Consider the following 14464-nt stretch of genomic DNA (forward strand, 5'->3'; position numbering starts at 1 on the left):
AGTTGCATCAATACCTTGTTTTGGAAAACTAAATGAAGGATTGGTTTGTGTTCAGCTCAATGATTGTTTGTTTTGTCACAACATCTTACACTCATCTTAATCTGGATTCAGGATGTGTTATAGTACTAAGAAAGTTGTAGAATCATTATTAGATACAGCTAGATCTTTACTAAGGGCCTGATGCACAAAATTTACCAGGCCAGCACCGTGCATTTTTGACCGGCTCCAGCCGGTTTAGCGAGAACGGTATTCAGTGGACGATGCACAAAGGGGTTCTGCGGGCTCTTTTCTGTCTGTGGTGGCAGTCCTTATCCTGCAGTTTGATCCATGAAATCTTGTTAGCTGAGCTTGAGAGAACTGGGATTTCTCATAATGTCTTGATTTAGTTCAAGGGTTTTTTTATCCACCAAGTCCTATAAAACTGAATAATGATCTCTCTGATAATTAGCAAAACTCATGTGGTGTTCCACAAGGATCCCCTTTATCTCCAACATTATTTAATATATTTTACACTTATCCAGTACTTAATACTCTTTTATTTCCCTCTCTCTAAGGCCTTTTGTATAAATTGTCCCCCAAAACTGAACTGAGACCCCAGCCCTGGAGATACACAGAAATAATGTGAACCATGGCAAGGCATGGAATCCTCATAAAATACAGGCGGAGGCAGTGTAATGTCAAAAAGGCAAAGGACTTATTCTGTATAAAAAAAAAAGGAAATAACAGGCTTATTCCTTCACAGGCTTTTCACTCTCAAAGTTTATATACAGTATCACACACAGGTCTGCTTCCAGCAAGACCCCAGGAACAGCATACTTACGAGGCTTAAAGTTTACCCTATCTTGTATCAGGTCAAGTAGCTTACCTACAAGCTGTGGAGACCCTCATTCCAGGGCTTCTCTCCTCCCAGGGCCTCTGTATCGGGGTCTCTTTAACCCATGGGCCTCTGTATCAGGGCCTCCCTGAACCGTTCGGGCTCAGGGAATTAAACGCCCTCCTGGCCTGAGCCTCACCCCTCAGGCTCAGCCTCTGCAGACTAGTGCCACCTACTGCCAGGTGGCCAAACTGTATTAACAGTGAGGGAGTGCTCTTTATTATCCACTTCCTCAAAATGAAATATAAATTAAAATTGAACACAGAGAAAATAAATTTTTTGCCATTTGACAATAAACCAGATCCTTTAATTAACCACATCCTTATTGATCAGACTAGATATGTGCTCTTGCCGATAATTAAGACCCTAGGTGTATGACTTGATCAAACTTTCTTTCACTGCTCAAGTTATTGCTTTAGTCAAAAGTTCTTTTTTTCTGATGAGAAAGCCAAGACGAGAAAATATTTTAGTTGAGAACAATTTAGACTTCTAATTTGGTCTCTACTACTTTCTAAGCTAGATTATTGAAATTTTAGCTATATTAGTCTTCATAAACAGTTGATACAAAAACTGCAGAGGACTCACTGAATAAAAAAGATAATATTTCAGGGAGTTTATGTTAGGCTTCGTTGACTTCCTATCGAAGTTAGGATTTTATTCAAATGTGCTTGTATTTTACATAAAGTTCTTAATGGAGACTGCCCTGCCTACATGCTTCCTCATTTGTTAACATCAGTAGAAATAGAAGAAAATTCCTTTTGCTTTTCCCTCTGCGAAACATACAAAAAGGCCTAAGATATTTGAAATGCTTTTAGCCTATCAAGCCCCTAAGATATAGAATGAAGTTTGTAGATGTTCTGATCAACCACACTCTTATTTGGTTTTTAGAAAAAATAGTTTAAAAACTTTGCTGTTTAGGAAATATTTATGTTAATTGTGTAATTTAGTATCTTCTTTAGGATAATAATTGTTTTTTTAAATTTTTAAATCTATTAAAGCTTTAAATATGCTTTCTATACTCTGTAATGTAATTCCCAAGTGATGGTCTTGGTTATTCTTCTTTAATTATGCAAATTGCTTAGAACTCTATGGTAGCAGCGGTATACCAGTGGAGAGATTTGAATGCAATGGCGGCAGTGCATGCAAATCTCTCTCATGAATATTCATTGTGGATATCCTGAAAAATCTGACTGGCTGGGGGAACCTCCAGGACTAGGTTTGGGAACCACTGCAGTATACAAGTATAGTTATTATTTTTTTTGTATTATTATTATATCCATCTTTTACATCACTGTTGATTAATCTTAGCCCACTCTTCTTCACGTAACTTCTTTAATTCAGACACACTGATACGTTTTTGGGCATGAACTGCTCATTTTAGGACCTGCAATCCAGCAACTCTATTGGGCTCAAGTGAGGACTTTTGACTAGGCCAATCCAAACAACTTTCAATTTTGTTTCCTCTCAACCATTCAGATGTACACTTGCTTTTTAATTATGGATCACTATATTGCTGCATAACCCAATTACTACTTCAGCTCCAGCTCACAGATAGACAACCAGACATTCTCCTTAAGAAGTTTCTGGTACAGTGCAGAATTCATGGCTCTTTCAATTATGGCAGTTTTTGCAGGTAGTGAGGCAGTAAAGCCTTCCCCACACCATCACATTACCACCACTATGTTTGCCTGTTGGTATGATGACCTTACTGTAGAATGCTTTATTTGCTTTACACCAGATATAATGGAACCTGTGTTGTCCAAAGAGTTCCACTTTTGATTCATTGGTTCTTAGAAAATTATCCCAAAAAGTTTGGTGATCATCCAGGTGTGTTTTTGCAAATGCGAGACAAGCATTAATGTTACTCTGCTGACCTCCTTCCAATCTGCTCTTTTACGCGCCAAACAGGATTATTATATCCAACTGACCAACTCTCTTGGCTCTAACCCTTGACTTCTCTGCACCACATTGAACTCTCTCCTCAAGGTGCCCCCTCCCCCAACCCCCCCCCTTCATTATCTCCTCAGACCCTTGCTGAATTCTTTCACAAGGTTCAAAAGATAAACCTTGAATTCTCTACCTCGCCACATCTCCCTCCACTAGTCCGTTCCCCTCTCTCTCCTTCCCCTCATTACTTTTCCTCCTTTCCTGAAGTTACTATAGAGGAAACTACACTTCACCTTTCTTCCTCAAAATGTACCACCTGTTCCTCTGATCCCATTCCCACCCACCTTCTTAATGCCATCTCACCTGCTCTTATTCCTTTTATCTGTCACATTCTCAACCTCTCACTTTCCACTGCAACTGTCCCTACTGCCTTTAAACATGCTGTGGTCACACCTCTCCTTAAGAAGTCTTCACTCGACCCTACTTGTCCCTCTAATTACCGACCCATCTCCCTCCTCCCTTTTCTCTCCAAATTACTTAAGCGTGCTGTTCACCACCGCTGCCTTGATTTTCTCTCCTCACATGCTATTCTTGACCCACTACAATCTGGTTTTCGCCCTCTCCACTCAACCAAAACTGTGCTTACTAAAGTCTCCAATGACCTATTACTGGCTAAATCCAGAGGTCAATATTCCATCCTCATTCTTCTTGATCTTTCCGCTGCTTTTGACACGGTTGATCACAGCATACTTCTCGATACCCTGTCCTCACTTGGATTCCAGGGCTCTGTCCTTTCCTGGTTCTCTTCCTACCTCTCCCTCCGCACCTTTAGTGTTCACTCTGGTGGAGCCTCTTCTATTTCTATCCCTCTGCCTGTCGGCGTACCTCAGGGTTCTGTTCTTGGTCCCCTCCTCTTTTCTATCTACACTTCTTCCCTTGGTTCATTAATCTCATCCCATGGCTTTTCCTACCATCTCTATGCTGATGACTCCCAAATCTACCTTTCTACCCCTGATATCTCACCTTGCATCCAAACCAAAGTTTCAGCGTGCTTGTCTGACATTGCTGTCTGGATGTCTCAACACCACCTGAAATTAAACATGACCAAAACCAAGCTTCTCATTTTTCCCCCCAAACCCACCTCCCCACTACCCCAGTTTTCTATTTCTGTTGATGGCTCTCTCATTCTCCCTGTCTCCTCAGCTCAAAACCTTGGGGTCAACTTTGACTCTTCTCTCTCCTTCTCTGCTCATATCCAGCAGATCACCAAGACCTGTCGTTTCTTTCTTTACAACATCCGTAAAATCCTCCCCTTTCTTTCCGAGCACACTTCCAAAACCGTCATCCACACTCTTGTCACCTCTCGTTTAGACTACTGCAATCTGCTTCTTGCTGGCCTCCGACTTAGTCACCTCTCCCCTCTCCAATCGGTTCAAAACTCTGCTGCCCGTCTTGTCTTCCGCCAGGGTCGCTTTACTCATACTACCCCTCTCCTCAAGTCGCTTCACTGGCTCCCTATCCGTTTTCGCATCCTGTTCAAACTTCTTCTACTAACCTATAAATGTACTCGCTCTGCTGCTCCCCAGTATCTCTCCACACTCGTCCTTCCCTACACCCCTTCCCATGCACTCTTCTTATCTGTTCCCTTCTCCGCTACTGCCAACTCCAGACTTCGCGCCTTCTGTCTCGCTGCACCCTACGCCTGGAATAAACTTCCTGAGCCCCTACGTCTTGTCCCATTCTTGGCCACCTTTAAATCTAGACTGAAAGCCCACCTCTTTAACATTGCTTTTGACTCGTAACCACTCGCCTCCACCTACCCTCCTCTCCTCCTTCCTGTACACATTAATTGATTTGATTTGCTTACTTTATTTTTTGTCTATTAGATTGTAAGCTCTTTGAGCAGGGACTGTCTTTCTTCTATGTTTGTGCAGCGCTGCGTACGCCTTGTAGCGCTATAGAAATGCTAAATAGTAATAGTAGTAGTACTCTTGCATACCAGTGGTTTCCACCTTGCTACTCTATGAATCCCATTTTTGTCCTGCATCTCTCTTATTCTGGCTTCATGAACACTGGCCTTAGCTGAAGCTAGAGACACCAGCAGTTCTTTGGATCACATTTTGGGATGATTTGTGACTTCCTCGATGAGTTGACACTGCACCCTTGGAGTAAGTTTGGCATGCCATTTCACCACTGTTCCAAATCTTTTCCATTTAGAGATAAAGGCTCTTACTATGGTTTGGTGACATTCCAGAATATTAGAAATGACTCTGTAACCATTTTAATAGATCAATTTATTCCTACAACATTTTTCTCATCTCTTCTAAAGTTTCCTTTAACCTTGGCATAGCAGTCTTGTTGAAACTTTGTGGTGACTACGTCACTCATGGTAAGGTTCAATATAAAGTCAGGTTTAGAATGATTCAACGTGGCTGGCTGAAATCAAACCTGGCTGTGTTCAATCAAATGAATCTAATTATAAATTAAATGAGGTCAATTGAAGTATGAGGGGTAGCCTAGTGGGCAGTGCACTGGACTCTAAATTTGGTCAACTGGGTAGCTAAGGAGCAGTTATTTTCAAATGGGTGATACGAGTGCTAGATAATTGTGTTCCTTAAATAAATAAAAACTGTGCTAATGTCTTTACTCAGGTCCTCTTTGTATAATATACATTTTGTTTCAAGATCAGAAACCATTCAGTGTGACATATTGTATGCAATAATAGGGGAAATCAGGAGGATGGGCAAAAATGTTTTCAAATCACTGTCGTTCCATAACAACACTTAGAAAACCAAGCCTATGTCCTAAAACATCTTATTGCTATATAACCACTTAAAATCTTAGACTGCTAATTAGGCATAGATTGTACTAAATCTTACAATATTGCTATGTTATCTACTGAATGCAGCGTGTTGATAACGGAATTGATGCTAGGGAAAACTCCATTCTTTGTACATCCTAATGCTTCATCAGATGTGTTGATGGCATAAAATCCACAATGTACTGCACAGGCTTTCACCACCAATCATTATAGGCAGCATGGTTTGCCAGTCACTTAACTTTTCATCTTCATTTTAACTCTATATTCTATCTGGATGGCAAAGTTCCTCCCCTCCCTCATCCCGATTCAAATGTTTCTAAAATTTACCTTTCCAATTTGCAAGTCTTTGCATTATGTGCCAGACCTTAAAAATATATCTAGAATTCATCAGAACTATTGATTCAAGAGCCACCCCAATAGCTAAGTGACAAGTGCTGTGTGCTGCCATGCAGAGAATCTGGGTTTGATTTGCAGCCTGGCTGAGGTTACTGTGAAAGAAGGAGCTTCAGCCATTGTTTAACAGCTACAGCTAGGGGCCAGACTGAAAAGGCCAGTTTTGCCGAGTCCTGGAGGGTACCACAAGGCTAGATTTACTTAAAGGTGCTACAGACTTATGGCACGCTAACATGCATTAACACACATGAACATTTATTGCAGTGGGACCTACAGCATATTTATAGTGCATGTTAATGGCACTAACGCAGTAGCAGCCTTTAGTACATCTAGTCTACTTTGTGGTCCCTGGCTGATGGCTGTTACAGTGATGTCTGGGCTGAGGTGGGAGGGGCATCAAAGAAATAGGGGAATAAACCATGGGCAGTTGCAAATGAAAGGTCATGCCAATCCTGAACAGAGGTCAATACTGGCTGAGCTGGAAACCCAAAAGTAGCTCGAGGAAAACATGCTGAGCCAACCCCTCTCAACCCCCCCCCCCCCCCAACAAAACACATACACTATTATTGATTCATAGACTATATTCCTCTCTCCCTTACACTAACAAATTTTTTTAAATTAGTGCTGATTAATGTACTGCTCAATTTAATATCAAACAATAAAAGAAGTATCTCACTTTCCCTTTCCCTATGCAAATCTGTCATAAACATAACAAATTCTGAAGAGTGATAAAACCTCTTTTGGCATTACCTCTGCCATTGGAAACCCAAGAGCTGACTCCCACCTGTGCACACACACATGTGCAGCTGCGTTTATACCTTGGTTAGAAGTTTCCTGCTTGAACTCAGAATCTTCATCCGGGGGATTCTGTAAAAAGTAAATCTGCTCCGGAATCATGCTGGCAACTCTCTCTTTCAGCGACTCATGACTGTTCATAGCTGGGCCAACACTCCACTTGACCTTTTCCCTTCTCTCGTGTGCCATAATTTTTTTGGTCCGTGCTTTGATATTCTCCCAGCATTTTTTCAGCTGCTTGAAATCTCTCAATGATACACTAGGCTGCGAATTATATTCATAGGCAAGTGCCTGCCAGGTGCGCTGTTTCAGTGCAATGGTTCTCGCATCACTCTTTTTACACTCAAGAACATATTTGTACTTCTCGACTAATGCAAGCAGCACACTCTTCTCTAGTTCTGAGAAGTATTTGGCAGGCTTGAGTATTTCGTTATTTTGCATTTTCCACTACGTTTTGCCAGCAAGATAAAATTCCTGAAAAAGAAAAGAAATGTGCACATCTTAACATTAAAGCCTTTCAGATCTGGGGCTCAGTTCATATAGGGAATCATTTTTGAAACAGAAAAACATCCAAAAAGTGGCATAAAGTGCCAGATGGATGTTTTTCATGCAAAAACGTCCAAATCGCTAAGACATTTGTATGACGTTTTTCTATGCAGTTCATCTGCAATGCATCCACATCACAAGGAGGCTCGTTGGGAGCGGGATATGGGCGTTCCTACAACTTGGACGTTTTTCTGCCATAATGGAACAAAGCAAAAATTTCCAGAGCTAAAAGTTGGATGTTTTAGTCTGGACTTGTTTCAATTGCGACTAAGTAATAAGGAGGTGCCCCTAAATGACCAGATCACCACTGGAGAGATTAAGGCATGACCCCCCTTACTCCCCCAGTGGTCACTGACCCTCTCCCACCCCCCCAAAGATGTGAAAGAAACAGTACATACCAGCCTCTATGACAGCGTCAGATGCTATGGCCAGTCCTATTAAAACAGCAAGCAGGTCCCTGGAGTAGTGGTCGGTGCAGTGGATTGTAGAGAAGGGGACCCAAGCCCATATCCCACTGTAATTGGTACACTTATGGTGGAAAGTGTGAGTCATCCAAAACCCACCAAAAACCTATCATACCCACAATATAGATGACACCTGCAGTCATAAGGGCTATTGCAGTGGTGTACAGTTGGGTACAGAAGTTTGGTGGGTTTTGGAGGGCTCCCCATACAATATAAAGGGGCAACGGGGGACCTTTTATGTGACATCCACTGCAGCGCCCCCTAGGGTGCCTCACTGCTCTGCTTGGATGTGAATGTTGCCCCCCCCCCCCCCCATACATCCCAATGGCTTGTTTTTGTGCGTTTTTCCTTTGCACATTTTTGTTTTCCAAAAATGGCCACAAAAGAAAAAAAACGCACTGAGCACAAAACTTCTAGGAAATGGCCATTTTCGAAACAAAAAGACAAATGTTTTTTTCAGGTTCGAAAATGGCCACGTTCACCACTTGATTTTTGGACATTTTTAGCAAAACGTCCAAAGTTGGATTTAGATGTCATATCGAAAATATCCCTCATAGTAGAAGATTGTGCACACCAGGGGCACAGCCACAGCTTTTGGCCGAAACACGGACCGTGTTGGGTCGGAATAAATTATTTTGGTTCTCATTATTGTGGCTTCAGTCTGGTCCTTCTGGATAGCTTCCGCTCATTTTCGTTGTGATTTTGTCTTTTTGCGGGAGATTTTGGACTCTTTTTGTTGTTCTTTTGTATCATGGTGTCGCCAATTTGGAGTCAGGCCCACCAAATCAGCAGCATGTAGCACAAGCCAATGAGAAGAGAACTGAAGGTGGTGGCAACATCCACATTGCCCAGTACCCTCCATGTTAATTTCAGGCTCCTCCAAACATCAATCCTGCCTATGCCACTGGTGTACACTCCTCAGCAGAGATATTTACTGTGTAAAACCAAAATTTGCATCTCAAAAGCCATGAACAGTATTTTCAGTTTGACTATGCAATGTGTACACTTAAGTGAGAGTTGTGGGGAGGGAGAAAAGATAAACTGGTAAACAACCAAGAACAAAATATGGAGACTGAAGAGGACACAAGAGAAGCAGAAATGACATTGCTATGAAAGAAAAAAAGGGCCCAGTTTGCCCAGATACACACAAAACCTCCTCATTTTGTTTTATCCTGTAGACAAATCTACTCTACCTTCTGAAATCCCTGCTCTTGCCCATGTTCAAACGGTGCCCAGTCTTTGTGATTTGAGTCATGCAGTAATCACCGCTTGGGTCCAGTACTAAAGGAGTACAGTGGCAGGCTATTGGCATTAGGACTCTCCTTGCTTACACCAAATCAAGGTTACATAACTATTTACTTCCCGCCCAACCCACACTTTTTATAAATGCTGCTGTCCCCTTGATATTTACATAGAATGCTTTCAATGCCATGCCCCATTTGAAATAATTAATAAAACAGAACTGGAAGCCATCCACAGCCTCAAGAAACAATCCTAACATCATTATCAAAGAAGCAAGCCACAGTTATCATGAGCTACACAAGAGAAGCAAACAGACAACTCTCTAACGCATTTTATAAGTCCTTGCCTTCAGATTCCATGGAGGAATATCAGAATAAACTACCCAGTCTCCTGAAATGATTTCCCACTGATATGCACAAAAAAAATAACCTGGACACAGCCCAGGAGCCTTGATCAGTTATTTTCTACCTATTACTCAAAATATACAAAGCAGGGAACCCTGGACACCCTATTGGCTCTAGCATTACCACCACCACCACGGTAGGAGTGTCTGGCTACATGGACTCCATCCTCAGACCCTATGCTACCAGCACTTCCAGCTACCTATGTGACACCATTAACTTCTGGAAGAAACTCCATTCTGTTGACTCCCTCCCACAGAACCCCATCATGGCAACCATGGATTCTGAATCCCCTTATACCATGTCCCCTAGCCCCATGAAGACAGACTGCAAGCCAACCTGAAAAACTCTGATGACATCCCCATCATCAGGACCCAAGGACTTGAAGACATGAAGAAATTCTATCCCATCATCAACCTGAGCATAAACAGTCCACACAGCAGGTTCACTTTTTTTAGGTTTTTCACAGGCATAATCTCTTGCATCATCTTCCGTAAATACTGAAGCAAAGAATTCATTCAGTCTCTCCGCTATGGCCTTGTCCTCCCCGAGTGCCTCTTTTGCTCCTTCATGATCTAACGGTCCCACGAATTCCCTTGCAGACTTTCTGCTTCCAATGTACCTGAAAAGGTTGTTACTGTCAGTTTTTGTCTCTGTGGCAAGTTTCTCTTCATATTCTCTTTTAGTCTTCTTTATCAATGCTTTGTATCTGACTTGCCAGCACTTATGTTGCTTTTTATTTTCGTCATTTGGGTCCTTTTTCCATTCTTTGAAGGTTGTTATTTTGGCTCTAATACCTCTTTCACTTCATCTTTTATCTATGCTGGCTATTGTTTGCTCTTCTTTCCACCTTTTTAAATGCATGGAATGCATCTGGTCTGGGCTTCCAAGATGTTATTTTTAAATTATGCCCATGCCTCATTTAATGTCCTAAGTTTAGCAGCCGATCCTTTTGGCTTCTTTTTAACCATTCTCATTTTACCATAGTCGCCCTTTTGAAAATTAAATGCTGCTACAGTAGATTTCCCTTTGTGGCTTCACTCCAGAGTAGCTCAGGCTTGATCACATTATGATCACTGTTTCCCAACAGATCCAACACAGATACCTCTCATACTATACCCTGCATTCCAGAGCCCCTGCGCCATTCTGTCCAGGCAATGACCCCCCCCCCCCCCCCCAGCCCAAAAGGCTGACATCCGTAATCACGACGACCCAGTCAGGAGTGGCTGACACTCCCTGCCACAGGTTGGCTAGTCACAGCCACCAATGTATACCGATCCTGGCCTGCACTGTCCAGGGAAAGCAGAGGCAATAGTTGTTGACCAGAGGAGACCACCTGTGCAACAGCTGGAGGTCCCTCGTGCAGCCAAGCCCACAGAAGTACCTCCAAGTTAGCAGCCATGAAGCCCAACACTTGAAGGCTCTAAATGCCTGGGGATTACTTGCAACTGGAGGAGGCGGAACACCTGAGAAGGCAGCTTCTGCTTGTGGGCCTCCAGAAGAAAAACATTCCCCACCTGCATATCAGAAAATACCCCAAGATATTCGAGGGTCTGTGAGGGCTGTAATTTGCTCTTTTCAAGGTTGATCACCCAACTTAGCTCTCGCAGCAGGCTGACCACCTGGCGCATCCCCATGCACTTTCCTCCATTGAGGACTCTTGAATCCAAATAGGGATGTACTCAGATGCCCTCTTTCCGCAGAAATGCCACTACAACCACCATGATCATGGAGAAGGTCCGAGGTGCCATTGCCAGCCCAAAGGGCATGGCTTGGAACTGATAGTGTCTTCCAAGAAATCACAAAAAGTGAAGATAATGCAGATGCAGCAGCCAAATGGGGATATGCAAATACACCTCCTTGAGGTCCAGAGACGTCAAGAACTCCCCAGGCTGAACTGCCACTATCGCTGACCGAAGTGTCTCCATGCGGAAATTCCTCACTTACAGGGCTCTGTTGATCTGCTTGAGGTCGAAGACAGGACACCAGGAGCTGCCCTTCTAGGGCACCACAAAATAAGTGGAATAAGTGCCCTGGCCTAGTTCCTCAGGTAGAACTGCTGTCACTGCCCCGACCAGAAGCAGCCCGTCGAGGGTGTTCCAGACTGCCAACACTTTCGCAGCCACCTTGCATGGGGATTCCAGAAAGAAATCTTGAAGTGCTCGAGCAAACTCCAGCTTGTAACCATCCCAAATGACCTCCAAGACCCACTAGTCTGAGGTGATCTTAGTCCACTCCTCCAGAAAGAGTGCCAAACGCCCAACGGCTAGCTTGGTGGAATGGATCGAGACCTCAACATTGGGAAAAGCGGGAGCTTGCACCACTTTGGAAGCAGAAGAGCCTGCCAGATGTTGAACCCCTCAAAAGGGCTGCTGCTGAAACGAACTGGACTTCAAGGGCCGGAATTGCTGCACCTCCCGAAACTGGGAACGGGACAGGGAAGTGCCAGAAGGTGGCTTTGCCTCATCTTCTGGTAGCTGCTGACCCTTGGAATCCCCCAAATCGTTGACGATCTTAGCCAAATTGTCCTCAAATAGGAGTTGCCTAAGAAGGGAAGCTTTGCAAACTGCATCTTGAAAGCCAAATCTGCGGACCAATGTGGTAGCCAAAGCCACTACCAAGCAGTAAAAGCCAAGGACGTCTCCTTCACAGATACCCGAAGGTCATAAAGAAGGTCCTCCAAATAGGCAAGACCCACTTCCAGAGATTGAATAAAGTCCTCCCCCTCAGCGGCCGCCTACACCCAACTTAAACAGGTGCGAGCCACGTAGAAGCTGCAGACCATGGCCTGCAAAGAAAGCACAGCTACCTCAAAGGACAGCTTAAGAGAGGACTCCAACCTCGTGTCCTGGATGTCCTTGAGAGCTGTGCCACCCTTCACCAGCGACATAGTCTTCTTAGTGACCATAGTAATAAGAAAATTTACAAGCAGCAAGCAGAGATACTCTAACTCCATAGGAGTCAAAGGGTATAGCTTGGCCATCGCCCTCACCACCTGCAGACTTGCCTCCAGGGCGTCCCACTGGTCCAAAATCAGGACCTGCATGGCAGGATGAATATGCAGCATTCTCAGGGGCTTCTTGACCCTGGACATCATAGGGTGAGCCATCGTCTCTGAAACGGGCGGATCCAGCACAGAGATCTTAAGAACCTCAAGTGTTTTAGAAATAAGAAAGATCAACTCCTCTCTGTGGAATATCCATGCCACTGTGGGATCATCTCCTTTGTCCGGGGACAATTCCCCCTCCTCTAAGGGATCCCCCATGGAGTGCCCTGATGACTGACAACAGAGAGACCTCATCCAGGACCCTGGAGAGTTCCATGCATGCCCGCTTTAGACCTGGAACCATGGGTCCCTCTGAAGGAGCCTCCATCAATAGCACAATCTTGGGGGGAAACGGAACCTCAGAAGGCTCCCACTGTGGCAAGGCTCCCCATCTGCCCGGACATCAGGGGGGACACCCCATCTCCCCACGAGATCAACTGCCCTGAAGTCAGGAAACGGACGCGCATTGGCACTTCCAAAATAGCAGCTGCAAAACTGCTGAGTCCGGAGCCCGCCAAAACTGCTCCAGAAGAGGCGTCCAACACACTGGAACGTGGGGGAGAAGAGATGGCAGCTTGGGAAGGAGGCAAGGGAGAAGCACAAGAACAGGTCACACACACACCCCCAATGCTGCTCTCTGGACTTCACACTGAGAGCAGCGTTTTACAGATTCATCTGGCACAAACATGCTCCAAGAGCCCCGAGTAACCTAGGTACTCACTACTCGAGGTGGATCGAGACAAAGGCAGAGCAGCACTTTCTGACCGGACAACAGTCAGCCTCCAACAGTCCGTTTACACGCCCCCCTCCCCAAAGCCTTTGCTACTTTAAACAAAAAATCTCTTCTTTTTTATAAGAGGCAAGAGATCGTAGCTCTATTTATACCGGGTAGTGCCACAGAAGGGAGAAGGAGGAAGAAGGGGAGGGGACCTGGCCCCACCAGGTGTATCCCCAAGCCCACACGGACACACCCAACTCCACTGGTCAACTGCGCTGTCACGAAGGTCAGGGGCTTGCATCAGTTCACAGCTGCCAGGATATGTCTGTCCACCTGCTAGATGGAGAGAATACTGAAAGTGAGGCTGCTGCCAGGGTCCTATATAGCAGAGTTCTGGTATTCTCTGTATCTCCACCTGCTGGTAGACGGACATAATCCCACAAGTTTCTGGACTGATCTGAGGGACACTATGGAAAACTCCTTTACAAACTGGATCCAAAGTCTTCACCTGTCCAGTCCCACTCTATTTCTCAAATCCATTGTACAGTGGTGGAAATAAGTATTTGATCCCTTGCTGATTTTGTAAGTTTGCCCACTGACAAAGACATGAGCAGCCCATAATTGAAGGGTAGGTTATTGGTAACAGTGAGAGATAGCACATCACAAATTAAATCCGGAAAATCACATTGTGGAAAGTATATGAATTTATTTGCATTCTGCAGAGGGAAATAAGTATTTAATCCCTCTGGCAAACAAGACCTAATACTTGGTGGCAAAACCCTTGTTGGCAAGCACAGCGGTCAGACGTCTTCTGTAGTTGATGATGAGGTTTGCACACATGTCAGGAGGAATTTTGGTCCACTCCTCTTTGCAGATCATCTCTAAATCATTAAGAGTTCTGGGCTGTCGCTTGGCAACTCGCAGCTTCAGCTCCCTCCATAAGTTTTCAATGGGATTAAGGTCTGGTGACTGGCTAGGCCACTCCATGACCCTAATGTGCTTCTTCCTGAGCCACTCCTTTGTTGCCTTGGCTGTATGTTTTGGGTCATTGTCGTGCTGGAAGACCCAGCCACGACCCATTTTTAAGGCCCTGGCGGAGGGAAGGAGGTTGTCACTCAGAATTGTACGGTACATGGCCCCATCCATTCTCCCATTGATGCGGTGAAGTAGTCCTGTGCCCTTAGCAGAGAAACACCCCCAAAACATAACATTTCCACCTCCATGCTTGACAGTGGGGACGGTGTTCTTTGGGTCATAGGCAGCATTTCTCTTCCTCC

The 14464-nt window shown here is 44.4% G+C and overlaps 1 protein-coding gene across 1 annotated transcript in view; it reads right to left on the reverse strand.

Moving 5' to 3' along the window:
* The window catches only part of LOC115471576 (myb/SANT-like DNA-binding domain-containing protein 3), a 53661-nt gene that overhangs the window by 21901 nt on the left and 17296 nt on the right, over nt 1-14464 (reverse strand). The window contains exon 2 of the mRNA XM_030205251.1: nt 6794-7244. Within this exon, the coding sequence (XP_030061111.1) occupies nt 6794-7211 (418 nt within the window). The 5' untranslated portion in view covers nt 7212-7244. The remainder of the gene's footprint in view (nt 1-6793; nt 7245-14464) is intronic.

This window comes from Microcaecilia unicolor, chromosome 1, assembly GCF_901765095.1.
Source record: "Microcaecilia unicolor chromosome 1, aMicUni1.1, whole genome shotgun sequence".
NCBI classification, from domain to species: domain Eukaryota; kingdom Metazoa; phylum Chordata; class Amphibia; order Gymnophiona; family Siphonopidae; genus Microcaecilia; species Microcaecilia unicolor.